The sequence below is a fragment of the Schistocerca serialis genome, chromosome 6 (genome assembly GCF_023864345.2).
Source record: "Schistocerca serialis cubense isolate TAMUIC-IGC-003099 chromosome 6, iqSchSeri2.2, whole genome shotgun sequence".
Classification (NCBI taxonomy): Eukaryota; Metazoa; Arthropoda; class Insecta; order Orthoptera; family Acrididae; genus Schistocerca; species Schistocerca serialis.
Window position 1 is genome coordinate 296369213 of NC_064643.1, and position 15592 is coordinate 296384804.

At 46.4% G+C, this 15592-nt stretch overlaps 1 protein-coding gene across 1 annotated transcript in view; it reads left to right on the forward strand.

The window, feature by feature from the left end:
- The window catches only part of LOC126484828 (trissin receptor-like), a 192578-nt gene extending 182042 nt beyond the window's left edge, over positions 1-10536 (forward strand). The window contains exon 4 of the mRNA XM_050108424.1: positions 10147-10536. Within this exon, the coding sequence (XP_049964381.1) occupies positions 10147-10536 (390 nt within the window). The remainder of the gene's footprint in view (positions 1-10146) is intronic.
- The last annotated feature ends 5056 nt before the right edge of the window (positions 10537-15592 follow it).

Below are 15592 nucleotides of genomic sequence, written 5' to 3' on the forward strand. Positions count from 1 at the left end.
AAACGTAATACTAGGCTCCAAAGTAAACTGAGAAATAGCAGTGAAGACGAAAGCAGTGTGTTAACGCCACCATGTAATGAATTAACAAATATTGAAAGTAGTAATTTGGTAACTGTGCATAGGGAAATGGAGCGGGCGTCAAATAATGGTGTAGGCAGTGAAACAATTAGTGAAGAGGGAAGCATTATCGATCGATCGGTCGGCAACAGCTCGCCTCAGGAATCGGGAATGACAGGACACAATTTTGCAAATATTGTAGACTCAGGTTTTGGGTTCTCACCGTTTTCTCAAATGAGTCAAGACTCATTTTCCGCTTGTCAAAATGTGAATGTTGCAGGTGCAAATTCACTGCCGAAAAGCACTGAGGAACATGTTTCGGACACCAGTGCATTGTTATTACAGTTAATGCAACAAATGGGACAAAAGCTACAAAAGTTAGACACAACACTTGAACAAAATCAGAAACAAATGGACAAAATCTTCAAAAGTTAGACACAATGGAACAAAATCTTCAAAAGTTAGACACAGTGGAACAAAAGCTTCAAAAGTTAGACTCAGTGGAACATACGCTTGAACAAACACGTGAAGATTTGACTACTGAGTTACATAACATCGAATCGAATCGAAATGTCAAAAAGTCTGTAATGACGTAAAAACACAAATTTGTGAGCATTTCCAACCTATTTTTTCGCGGCATGAAAATGCATTACAGAATCACGAAGCAGCCATAAAAGAACTGCAAACCATTGTTCATGAAAATCACGACACCTTGCAAGCTAAAATTGATTCAGTTGCATCTACCGATTCGCTTACGCTACTTGCAAAAACTCAGGAAAACTTAAAGAACACAGTAGATTTCATCACAAATGGACACTCTGAAACTTGGTTCAGAAAAACACACTGAGGAAATAAGTACACTATCGGAGAAAGTAGCCGACCTTGCGGATCAGTTCACTAACTTATCTACAAAGGTAGATGATGATCTGAATGACACAAGACCGGTAGTCTTTAATGACACAGAAGAGTGCGAACAAATTAGGAAATTCAAACAAAACCAGAATCAAATAAATACGCAACACCAAAGAGAAATCCGGGAAGTACAACATCAGCTGACACAGGTAATACAAGTATTACGTATTTCAGAGGACACTCGCGCCCCAATACGGGAAGAGGGACATAGAAATACGGAAAAGCCGCAAAATAATAACACAGGGCATTTCGGAAGTTATGAAAGAAATTGGCAAGGTGCACCGAATTTTGAAATGGAACCGCCGAAACGACGTAACAATGACCGATATGCGACTCGCCGACATGATGACTTTGACTATAAGCTGTTCATTACTACACGTAAATTCAAAACATTTAAGAATTCCGGCAACGACATTCATCCACAAGCATGGCTCCATCAATTCTCTCATTGTTTTCCTCCCAACTGGTCGTTAGAACACAGATTAGAATTTATGTTTGGCTACTTAGAGAATGAACCAGCTGTAAGAATGCGATCGGTCATTCACGATTGTCACAGTGAAGGAGAATTTTATCATGCCTTCCTCTCAGCATATTGGTCTCAAGCCACACAAGACCGAGTAAAACATGGCATCATAATGATGAAACATTTCGAACAATCTGAATTTTCCAGTCTTGTGAAATATTTTGAAGACATGTTGCACAAGAATCAGTACCTGTCAAACCCATACAGCCCCTCAGAACTCATCCGCATTTGCTTAATCAAATTGCCTGAACAGTTACGACATATTATTTTGGCAGGACGTTGCAAAGACGACATTGAAGCTTTTCAGGGACTCTTACAAGAATTAGAAATTGACACAGACTGTCGCGGGATGCGAAAACAGGAAAACAATCACTACAGGTCACATCCGTCACAATTCCGTGACGACAGAAACGATAACTGGACGCGACAAGGCTATTCTCACAACGCAAATCGTGACCAAAACAGACACCACCCGTATGACAATCGTTGGCAGAGTAGTAATAATTACAGGGAAAGATCTCCTCTCCGCGGTAATGACTATCACAGAGACAATCAGAGAAACAGACAATATGGGAACCAAAACAATTATTATTACGGGAGACAGAATAACTTTAGATGCAATGGTCCACCGTGCAGTGATAATTCAGGGAGAACTTCTCCACCACTTAACCGAGAAGAAAGAAACTATGGCATCTACCGACATGACGACAGACAATATAATCGTAACGACAGACCTGAATTGCATCAGAACTGGCGGGATTCAAACAGAGCAGGGCCCTCTCGAGGAGGTGAATTTGTAGAAGTTAGATCTCCAAATCCCAATAACGGCCAAGATTAATATCTTTCATTTGCTAACTATGCCTATTAGTAGTTAGTGCCTTCAGTTGTTTGAATCTTTTATTTAGCTGGAAGTAGTGGCGCTCGCTGTATTGCAGTAGCTTGAGTAGCGAAGATTTTTGTGAGGTATGTGATTTGTGAAATGTATAGGTTAATGTTAGTCAGGGCCATTGTTTCGTAGGGATTTTTTGAAAGTCAGGTTGCGTTGCGCTAAAAATATTGTGTGTCAGTTAAAGCACAGTCTTGTATAATTGTTCAAAAGGGGACGTTTCACGGTGTATGTCAAAGTCGCCAATGACGCGACATGTGAAAGAATACTTTGTGACACCAAACACAGACTACGCTTTTGCCACGCCGACGACAGTGTCGGTGCGGTCTGTCGACCACGCAGGCTAGGAATGCGCACCATACAAGTTTTCGAACTCCCGTTCGAGCTCCCGGCGGAAGACGTTACTGTGGCTTTCCGCCCCTATGGTACTGAACATGGCCACAATGCCGAACGCTGGGCGCAGTTCCAAACGTACCCTGCTCTTAACGCTGTACGACACATCACCATTGATCTCCATCGCCACGTGCCAGACGGCCACCCCAAGACCTGTTCCGGGTGCAGCAAAGAAGGCCACCTCAGATCTGAGTGTCTTCAGCGACGAATCACTCAACTGCCAGCCGCTACCGTGGCACCTCCGGCTTCGACGAGGATTTTACTGATCACCCACGCATCGGCGCTCTCTTCCCCTCTCACCGGCCGCCGCCCGCCGGACCATGTACCGGTGACCCTTCCAGCTGCTAGGGATACCACCGGGGCCGACACGTCGCGCTCACAGCCTGAAGCTACTCCGGCGCCACTACCAATAGCGACGACTTCCGACCCCCACCCGCCCGATCATATGGACGCCCCTTCATTTGACGTTCCCGCGACGGCCTTCCTCCCAGAGCCACGCGACTCCCTTCCATCTTCCGACACAGAGGGACGAACCTGCAAACAACGTTCACCTAAGAGGCGCAAGAGGAGGCGCCGTACGGTCTCGGAACGAGACGGATCACCTCCCCCTGACGCTCCAGAGGCCGTCCGACCCAACGAGGCCTCGTAGCACCTACACGACGATACGAATGACGACAACATGACGTCGACTGTGGCTGTGTCGGTGACTACTCTACTGGCTCGCCCAGGTGCTCCTGAACCAATGGACTCTACCATTGCGACTGCCGCCGAGACATCCTCCGCCCCTACGACCGAAGTGGAACGTACGACCATCACAACGACACCGCTTTCAATGGCGTGGTGTGAGGACATTGATTAAGACCCGGACCACACACTGGGGACAGAGTTACCCCAGACGAAAGCATCGTTACGCCGCTGATATCGCCTTCAGGTGGCATACGGCATGACTCGCCGTTGCCTCGCCCCTCTTCATCCTCCGCCGGTGGAGTTCCCCTCCACGGCGGGGTACGGCTCCAAACCTACCAAGTAGCGACGATCAACACTAACACTATTTGCTTGTAACGCCGGAAATGCATATCCTCGTATTTCCATCTATTGTACTATAATTTTTTTCCTTATTTTTGTTACCTGAATATATGACATTTCTGTGTCTTTACATATTGTAATTGTTTTGCTATTTGTATATACATATTTATGCATTTATGTCGATGTATAATTGGTTTGTTTCGTAAATATTATTTGTATTTTTACGCTGGGTCTTGCCTAGGGAAAACTGCTATCGAACGATTACATCGATAGGTCGTGTGAAGAATCAAAGTGTGTAGGATCTTTGGTAGTGTTAACTCTGCCGCGTGGAGCGCGGGCAGAGCATGAGGGAGTCTGGCTGGGGTGGTGCAGTGGAGCAGGTGTGTTGTGCGAAGCTCCCGCGAGTTGCCGCGCTTTCGGGGTTTGGCAGCATGTAATTGCGCTCGACTTGCGATGATAGTTTCGGACATGGTGTCGCGGACGGGAAGCATTAGCTGGCGCACATCAAGAGCCCGTTTCGTCTGGTGACCGTGTCGAGAAGAAGACGCGCCTACATCCAGCTTCTGGAACAGCGACGGCCGACAATGAGTGACTGTCGCCACCTCCTCGATCGACGACTTCAAACCTTCAATCAACCAACAAGGAAGACTAAAAGCACGTAAAGTTTCAGAACTGTATGGCAGACCTCAGCTTTTCAAACTGTTCCATTTGCCTCGCAAAATTACAGCAACTTAGCATGAACTTTTGTTGCTCATTGTCCCAATTGCATTACCAAGCAGGGTCCCTTCCTTTTCCGAAATGAACCCGAGTGTCGTTGAAATTCAGACGCCAGCATTAAAGTACAATCATTCCATTTCGCTGCTTTAATTTCAAAGTTCAGTTTAAGTATTCATAGCTGGCTACAATATTTAGATTACGCAAGCACAAATTAAGAGTGCGAGTTTTGTTACCGTATTTTAGCTTACCTGTGACTGCAGCTCAGCTTGGTACATACTAAATCTTACTATTGTTAATTGTTCAGAATCATTTAATTCAAGTTCAAAGCTAAATCTCTTATTTCTAAATTGCGTAGATTCAAGTAGCTTTTGAAATGATTGTTGAGGTAGTCCAAGACTAACCGTATTTTACTGAATTTCGATGTGCTTAAGAAAGAAAGCTTCTTATTAATTTCAGTCACTAAATTAACTTTCAGTTTTACAGTTTTATTAATTCTTTTGCTAAATTAAGTCAAAGTGCAGCGAAAGTTATTACTTCTGACAAACTTTCAGTTTTCACACTACACGTGTCAACCTTCAGTTGCCACGCTTCTAGCGCTAATTATATGTGTAATTACCTTTCTTTTTCAGTTACTATAGTAATTGTCCTTAGGACTGGCGACCGTAATTTCCCCCAAATCTCAAATATCTAATTACCGCTAGTTGGTTGTTAACGTAACGGCCGCACATTTACTTTCTTTATTAACTTTACCTCTATTTCAAAATTAATTTCCACCAGTTTCATTTGCATTTTTCCTTTCATTTAGATGTAACCCTTTCCTCCCTCTTTACCGACAGATTAACTTCGGTGACGATTGCTTTTCCCAAATTTCCATTAGGTACACGCAGTTTAATTTTTCACTGTCATTAAGGCCGATAAGTGAGGGGGAGGTTACACGCTCACCCGAGAAACTTCAACTGCTGCGAGAGATGATATGGGTGTCGGACGTCGACATCGCACTACTACAAGAAGTACACTTGGTCACACTTCCAGACGTCGCGGGATATAACACTTATCCTTCTCCTGGTGACCACCTGGGACGCGGCGTAGCCATCTACACCCGAGAAGGCATTCCAGTGGCCGTTGTCAAATACCTTCCATCTGCCAGGGGCATGGCCGTCACCGTCATGGGGACGCGTATTGTCAACATTTACGCTCCGTCAGGCTCCACCCGCAGACGCGACCGGGAACTCTTCTATTCAGAAGGAATCGCTCCTTTGTTTCTTGGACTCTGCGACCATTACTTGCTCGGGGGTGATTTTAATTGTGTCTTGCACCCTAAAGATCAAGTGCCCCACTACAACACCTGTTTAGAACTGCGTCTTGTCGTCCGAGAACTGTTGCTCCGCGACACTTGGGAAGTTCGACACGGTGACGCGCCTGAACATACTTACCAGATGAGTCACTCCGCGAGCCGCCTTGATAGGATTTACGTCTCTTGGGAACTCTCACCCGCAGTCCAAGGTGCAGAACTATGGCCCTTGTCCATTTCGGACCACTGTGCCTACATTTGCATATTTCTCCTCCACCAGCAAGTGGTCTGGCGTAGTCGTGCACCGTGGAAGCTAAACACCTCCCATCTTCATAAACCCGAATGTCTTTAACGTGTTACCGAGACATGGGCCACCTGTGAAAGTCGCTTACCTAAGTACTGCACGGCCTTGACCTGGTGGCTGGAATGTGCCGAACCTGCCATTCGACGTACCTTGATTCAGTATGGCAAGGAAGTTGCTACGTGGCGTCGGTATACTACCGACTATTTCTACGCCGTTCTCCGCGACCTGGACGCCCAGCCGTCCACCCCGGACACCCAGAGGGAACGCAGCAGGATTAAGGCACAAATTGTAGCGTTGACATGCCGTAGACTGCAGGGGGCTATGGTGCGAACCCGATGTCAAGATCCGGCGGAACAAGAACATCCCACCATGCATCATATCGCCTCCGATAGGAAACATCGACGACAACGACTCATCACCGAGATCAACACCTATCGCGACCAGCACGTCACTTGCCAGGCAGAAATCGTCGGTGCCTTTGTCGAACACTACCGCACAATGAACCAGGAGGAGACTACCAACAACCACGCTGAGGAGTCTGTGTTACCACAAGTAACTCGCACCCTCACCAGCGACTAAGCGGACGAGCTGACGGAGCCAGTTACGCGTGACGAAGTCAACGATGCAATCAACAAAGGGGCTCTGAATAAGTCACCTGGTATCGACGGATTGCCGATAGAATTTTATCGCGCTTTACTCACAGTAATGGCGTCACGGTGGACGACGATGTTTCATGAACTGATGGCGATGGGGAACGCCGTACCGCCGTCCTTTGTCACGGTAATTATTATACCCATCCACAAACAGACCCCAGGTATGACGACAGCACATTACCGTCCCCTGACTCTGCTTAAGGCAGACTGTAAAATATTTACACGCCTACTGGCAACGCGATGCCGCAAGGTCCTGCCCAGCATTCTATCCCCGGAACAGACAACTCCGGGCGGCCCAGTTAATATACAAACGGCCACAGGAGAATGTCGCGATTTAATTGCACTGGCAGCGGCGTGCGGACTCCGCGCCGCAGTGGTTGCCATTGATTTTGACAGTGCATTCGACAAAGTGCGGCATCTTTTTCTGTTCTCAGTGACGAACCGCATGGGTTTTCCACCAGCCTATATCGACGTCATCCTGCGCCTGTACGGCTCCGCTGAATCGTTGATTCAGGTCAACGGCCGTGCGGCGGGACCAGTGGTGATCCGGCGTTCCATACGGCAAGACTGCCATTGTCGACCCTACTCTATGCCATAAACCTGGAGCCACTCATCGGGAGTCTGACGAGCCACCTTTCTGGTCTCACTTTGCGACAGCACCGTTTTCGATGTCGTGCTTATGCGAACGACCTCCCCCTCTTGATCCGCTCACGGAGTGAAACACAAACGGTACTTGATTTGATATCAACGTACGGAACTGCAGCGGGCAGTAACAAAAATGTGGCTAAATCCGCGGCGATGTCCACTGGACGCGGCCTCTCACACGACGACTTAGCACGTCTCCCGTATGTACAAAAACTACTATACCTTGGTATCATTTTCACCTCCACCGTGCGCCGCTCCGCGGCCGTCAATTTTCGGCGTACACTCCAAACTATCCGGACGACGGTGCGACAAAATCTTCTCCGCCGACTCGATTCTTTACAACGTGTCCAATACCTCAGTCAACATGTGGCGTCCAGAATGGTCCACATCGCACAGGTCCTCCCATTGCCATCAATTATTGGACGCAGCCTCCAGGCTGCCTTCGGATACTTTCTTACGGCCGGTACGCCCTTTAAGGTCCGCTACGACACGTTCACCCTTCCCCCGCGAGCGGGAGGCCTCGGCCTCGTCAATGTGCGACTCCGAGCGGTGTCCTTGTACATGTCCACCATGCACAAGCAGTGGCACGGGGGCCCCTCGCTTACGCGCAGCTTGCTGGAAATTTTTGTGCCCGCGACCATAACATCACCAATACCAGGCGGACACATCAAGCACCACCTGACGCACATTTCTGATTTCATCTTCGACTTCAGTGATGCTCACACACACTTACCGACCACGCGTTATCCTCGACCTAAAGATTTTTACACCCCACTGCTACGTTCCATATCCAGCAACAATATCGAACTCAGACATCCGTCCAAGCGGTGGCCCACGATTTGGCGTCATATCCACCAGCCTTTTCTTCCCTCCAACGTCCGGGAAACATGGTACAAAGTCGCAAATGGAAAATTCGCCACAAATCAACGTCTTCACGCCCTCGGACTAACGGACTCTCCACTTTGTTCCATTTGACAACTCATGGATGACGATGCCCATCAACTGACTTGTGCTGCCACCAGTGACGTCTGGAAACTTGCACGACAGTTCGTTGGCTGTTACCTCCGCATTCCGCCGGACTGGATTGACCCATGGACTTTTCTCCATTCATAGGATACTTATTTCCCCGCCACCAAAAATCATGCGATTGTATGAGTCAAGGAATGGACGATCACCTATATGTATAATAATGGCGACAAATCACGCCTTGATTTCTGGCAGTAGTTACAAACCGCCCACAGTGAAGTCGAGCACCGACCGCGCTAACGCGCCTTCTTCGCCAATTACCTATATGCGATCTTTACGTCACCCTCGCTCAGTTGGATGTTGCCACACGCCGACAGTACTCCCGCCCCCTCCTGCTGACATCTGAGACTCCCCGCGCCACTTTCTATATTGTAACCCACAGTGGAGTACTCTCGTGGACACGCGCCTCCTTTTTTTTATGCACTATACAGAACACACTGGTTTTTCCCCCACGCCACTGTATATTGCTTCACACCTCTTAGCTTACATCAGTATTATTATTCCTTTTTTCCTACATCTTGTTAATAAAACAAAAATCGCTCACCTTGTACGAGTGTAATGTGTCGTGTTATTTCCGTCGGAAGGATGGCATTTTTGTTATATCTAAGCTTATACCAATAAAGGTACTTTGTTCATTTACCTTGTTCCTGCTAAAAAAAAAAAATAAAAAAAAGATGAAAATAAAAATAAATCAAAAAGCTACTTTGAGGGAGTGATTCTGGGATGAGAGGAGGGGGGGGGGGGGCATCACGGCCAGGCCTCGGGTTCCGACCCCTGCCCGTCTTGTCTTCACCTACTCATAAGTGACCACTCTTAAAAAATAAATAAATTGGTAGAGCACTTGCCCGTGAAAGGCAAAGGTCCCGATTTCGAGTATCGGTTCGGCACACAGTTTTCATCTGCCAGGAAGTTTCGTATCAGCGTGCACTCCGCAGCTGAGTGAAAATCTCATTCTAGAAGAGATGTATGTCAAAGTAGCGTAGATGAACAAGTGCTCATAGCTCTTAAGGTATGCATTTTAGGGAACATGTTTAACTAACATTTTTTTTTCGAGTGATGATTCCTGTCATATTATATTAGAACAAATAAGCCCTCGGTCACAAATGTTAAGTAAAAATTGACCAGGTTTCGAGACTTGGACTCAAGTACGAGCAGCCCTTAGCGGCTCGCAATCTTATTTACAACTATTCATGACGGGCCTTTCTGGCTTAGATTTTTTAAAATGTGACTTGTAAGTACTGCATCTCTTTCCAGTCAGTACAAACTTTAATTTTATTAATGTATTATATACCAAATATGTTTTACAACAGTTAGTTTAATTCTGAAGACGACGCTCATAGTAGCGTCGAAACCCGGTCAATTTTGACTCAATATTTGTGACCGAGGGCTTATTTGTTCTAATACAATTTTGACACGAACCTTAGGAGCTACGTTCAAAGTTTTCCTGTCATATTCCACAACATTGACTATCACTTCTAAAACACCCTCTGTATGTAGTATCATTTCTTACTGTGCTGCACATTACGTGCGCGGAATAACGCTAACTGCTGGCTTCTCCCGCAGCCGTCCATCCGCGTGCGCTTCTCCATGCGGTCGGAGCGCCAGTGCCACGCGGCGGACGGCGGCGCCGGCAGCTGCCCCGGCTCGCCCACGCGACCGCCCCCGCCGCCGGCCTCCGCCGCCGCCGCCGCCCCCGCGACGCCGGCGCCGCAGCACCAGGCCGTCTCCTCGCTGCACGTGCTGCGCGCGCGGCGCGGCGTCGTGCGCATGCTGATCGCCGTCGTGGTGACGTTCGCCGCTTGCAACCTGCCGCTGCACGCGCGCAAGATGTGGCAGCTGTCGGCGTCGTCGTCGTACGACGGCCAGTCGGCGTTCAGCGCCGTCTTCACGCCGCTCACCTTCCTGGCGACGTACCTGAACGCGGCCATCGACCCGCTGCTGTACGCCTTCATGTCGCGCAACTTCCGGCGCGGCGCGCGCGAGCTGCTGTGCGGCGGCTCGGCGGGGTCCGGTGCGCGCCGCCGCCTGCGCTCGCTGTCGCTGCTGCAGCGGCGCGGCTCCTCCCGCTCCACGGCCAACTCCAGCCTCACCAACAGCAGCTGACACCAGCGCCAGTCGCGCCAGTCGCGGCTGTCCGCCAAGCAGCAGCAGCAGCAGCAGCAGCAGCAGGAGGAGAAGCCGGCCGGCCCCGGGCCCGCCGTCTGCCACTACGACTGACCGCCGGCCGCGCCCAGGCGGGGACCGCCGGCGGGGGCGGCGCCGCACCTGCGCCAGGGGGCCGACGCGGCCGACGCGCACCGCGTCCTCCTCTGCACCGACCTCTGAGACTTGCACCTTACGTGCCACTCGCACCCCGCAGGCACCTTCATCCGTCGACAAACATTGCACTTCGTATTAGTCTCCGGGCTCTTTGTGGCTGTTGTCTGAATCGTTAAGTCGTCGGCACACGGACCGTCCTGTCGAACGATAACGTTGAGCGTGTCAAGTTCAGCGTGCTGCTGAACACTCAGGAACGATGCGACTTGTGCATACGGTACGTGGGCCCCAACGTGGTATACGCGATCGCAACGCACTCCAGCGGCAGTTGTGAGATGTTTCTAGTTCGTAAATCACACTGTTTACTCAACAGGCTGCGTAAAATGCCCACGTTAGCCCTATCAAAAGGCACATTTCCTCCATTGTTCATATCCTAGTCACGTTGTTTTATATGTTATATAAACATATAAAAACTTCTATATCGATGTACATGTTTTAAGACAAAAATGGAAGTACCATGTCCAGTCAATAAGAACACAAGCTCCATTACAAACAGTGGGACACAAATTTGTTATGGTTCTCCACATAAGATAAACACTATTTTATCTTCCCCACATTTTAGTAAAACACTAAAGTCATTCTTACTTGATCACTGTTCCTACCCAGTAGCTGAAATTGTACAACATGTAAATCACGAAACTCTAAATAAAAAGGAACAAAATATCTTTATGCAAGTAACGCAAGCTGTCCTGTAGACTAAGCCAATCGAACAAACTCACTCATCAAAAAAAGATGAACTTATATTTACATAATATCAAAAATTATAGTATATACTTACATTAAACTAACAATAAAGCATCACAACCTATTATATACGCGAATATTATGAAAAAAGTACTTAGACTTTGCGAGATGGGAACTATCATCAGATCATGTAGCTGGTCTTGATTCAGTAACGCTACTCACTACGCTTTTTTTTATCTCATGTTGTTCGTTATCGTTCCTTGTTTCTGCTCGGGGCGGACGTCGCAAGACACCCGTTTCAGTTCGTCGTTGATCCATTAACTCAGTTTCTTTTATTACAGAGAGCAGCTGACCCTCTGACCGAACACGCTGAGTTACCGTGCCGGCAGGCTAAACTGATAGCTACTTATTTAGGGTCATCTTACGAGACCTTACGACATGCTAAAAGCTTTTATCGTAGCTATGTTACTAACTGAAATTTAATTATAACAAATTGTACCAAGATCAATGTGTTTTTCGTGGGTCCTCAATGTGTCGCTACCTTCAAATGATATACTCTCATAATACGCAAATTACAATGATTCTTTTGCCACTAATATGGTGTCTCTCGTTATTTTATTGCAACGAATCACGCAGTCAACAACAGATTTTTAAATGATTCTCAGTTTGCTGGTGATCAGAAGCGACATATATACGTGTAGGCTTGAACTGAATGCCAATATGTCGCCTCACAGCTCAATACTGAAGGGAGGTGGCGTGCATGTGACATAGGTGGTGTTATGCCATCTGATTGGTCAACGCACAGACGCACGCTCAGGATATCTGACATGCTAGATATTGCTCTGCACGTTCTGAAAGACTCCCGAACGTGCTATTCCACGCTATGACGTCAGAAACTCGGCACGCTCAACGCTCAACGTTCGGATGCACGGTCCGTGTGCCGACGGCTTTACGCCGAGTCATTCTTCTCTTAGAACTTCTTCACTGCACCCTTCTCACTATCAATCAATCAAAAACCAAGTGGCTCAGAACACGTTTTCGCGTGCACCCCGCGTCAGTGACAGCAATAGTTGGAGACCATGTCTAGATATCATTAAAAAAATGTTGATGACCAACGCTGAAGCCGTCGGCACATGGACCGTACATCCGAACGTTGAGCGTTGAGCGTGCCGAGTTTCTCACGTCATCACGTGGAATATCAAGTTCTGAGCGTGCGTCTGAGCGTTGACCAATGAGATGGCCCGACGCCGCCTACGTCACACGCACGCCGTCTCCCTCCACTACACAGTTGCGAGGTGCCATATTGGCATTCGTTTCAAGCCTATATGTATATATGCCGTTTCAGAGCACCAGCAAATTGAGATTCACTAGAAAACCCGTTGTTAGTTGTGTTATTCGTTCCAATGAAATAATGAGAAGCATCACATTCGTGGCAAAAGAATTATTGTAACTTGCGTATTATGAGAGTAGGCTATTTGAAGGCAGCCACACACTGAAGATCCACCCAAAACGCATTGTTCTTGGTACAATTTGTTATAATTAAATTTGAATTAGTTATATAATTATCTACGATTAACGTTTTTAGCAAGGGGTAAGACAATATGGCTACGAACAAGGAGCATGTTGTTGGTATAGCGTAATCAGTAGCGTCTCTGTCCAGCAAAGCGTTTTTGTTGGGGCGGTGGTTCGCGTTTAACACTTCGAAATTTTTTCCCTTACATTCGCGTTTTTATTAGGTTGTGATAGTTTATTATTACTTAAATGTACGTATATGTTATAATATTTGGTGTTATGTAAATATAAGCTCACCTTTTTTTTGAGGGGTATCTTTGTTCGACTGGCTTAATCTACAGGACAGCTTACGCTACTTGTATAAAGATATTTGCTCCTTTTTCTTTTACGCTTCATAATTCATATGTTGCAAAGATTCTGCTACTGGGTAGGAACAGTGGTCAAGTAAGACTGACCTTGGAGTTTTACTAAAATGTGGGAATGATGAAATAATTTTTACCTTATGCGGAGAGGTATTCCAAATTTGTGCTGCACTGTTTGTAATGGAACTTTTATAAGCCTGTATCCTTATTGATTGGACATGATACGTTCCTTTTCGTGGACGATGACTGAAATGTGCGTTTTAATAGAGCTAACGTGGGAATTTTACGCGCGCCTGTCGAGTAAACTGTGTGATTTATGAACTAGAAACATCCCTCATCTGCTGCTGGAGTCCGATGCGATCGCGTATACCACGTTGGGTCCCACGTACCGTATGCACAAGTAGCATCGTTCCTAAGCGTTCAGCAGCACGTGGATCTTGGCACGCTCAACGTTGACGTTTGACAGCACGGTCCGTGTGCCGACAGCTTTATGGTCACCTTCGCATTAACGAGAATTCAAACGAAGCCCTAATAATAACAACGCATGCAAGAAGAAAGAGGAATCTACCGCACAATTTGTAACGTTACCGTTTCTTCCTATACTAACCTCTACATGCCTTTGTGAGAAAGATAACTCGAAGAATCGTTGAACCAACCCGTGAAAGAGGAAGGTGCTTCACGAGCCACAATCTGAGCTGCACACTATACAACGTGTTAGGGTTGTAAGTGCAGATACTTTTGCTGATGACTTGGAACAGTGTTCTGAACAGCGTTACACTAGTGTTTACTTCACTCGCAGGCTAGTAATTACAGCTATTACGAGTAGTAAGTTTTTAGCTTGGTTAGTACCTCCAAGTATCTGTGGCTACCTGCTACCACGAAAGACAGCCAGCCTGGCTAGCGAGGAAAGCAGCCAACAGGAAACACTCGAGGCCGCTCGATATCAATAATATTGTGATACTCCGCTCCATTTCATTATCTCCTTTCAATATTTACCCAATGAAAACGGCCCACAAATAGCCGCCTGTAGATTCTTACTCAGTAATTCCACTTCTCCGGAAAAGAACGGGAAAATGTATTTTAGTAAGACAATGCTACAGTGTCTTTCTAGGGACACCGGTGGAATCCTGAAGAAGACTCCAGCAGAGGGATCGAACAGTCGAGCATAGAAGAAGTGAGGACGCAGATTTTGCCGTCACTGGACTTCGTGTTTGAAAATCTCCAATTGTGATGATTTTTACCATGTGTCACTTCATAAATCACTATCTAAACTTCGTTTCCAGCGGTAACTGCTCATAGAAGCATTCATGAACTAAGTGATGTTGCAGTACCCTGTTCAAGTTCAACGAACATCCGCACTTCAGCTGCCAAGTAATCGTCAATAATTGATTCTGGAGTCATCCTCCAGTCATCTTTGACGTCGGCTGTACCACAACTAACTACATAGAGTATACTGAAAATTGTAGTTTGATTTTATTCATATTGGATGCGACGTCGTGGTTGTTAAACTCGATATTAAGGTGTAGACTCAAACACTTTTTTCAGTTCAGAAGCACCATAATTGACGCATTTCGAAGGAACAAATCTTCACTATAACAATTAGGCTACCAAAAATTTATAAAGGTGATAATAATATAAATAAAATATAAAAAATTCATCCTCAAATCATTTGTAATTGTGTCTTCCTAAAATGTGCATAAAATCAGTTGTCTGGTTGTAAAATAAAATAAGTCCATGTATCGTCATGGCTATGAAAGGCAATGCACACCTATACAGAGAACCCCGAAAGTTCGAATCTCGGCACTCTCCGAATGCTAATAGCATGACCAATGTATCTAACTGGAGACCTTGATATCGTAGTAGATATACAAAATTAGGAAACTATTGTTTCTGTCTTATGTAATATGTTCATTAATTACATTAAGATTTTTAACGCTACGAATCGTAATCCCTAAATGTTCCCGTTGATCCAATTTCCTACCCATATCCTGCGTGTGCAAAAATCGTGATGTCCTCTTCAGTCCTACAGAGAGTGCCCACTGCATAATGTGCATGGTGATGGCCGACGTTTCGAAATATGAAGCCAAAAAGCGGCGTTGTGTTCCATGTGGATTGGAGAACCAACAAGTCTGACCAACGCAGTTCGCATTGCAATTATTACACTAAATTTTATAAATATCATTGTATCAAATTTTTATACCATCTTTTGTAAATTATTTATTCATTTACATCGTACCTTATTCATTGTTTGAAATGTCACTTTGACTTAAAATACGTTTTAAAAA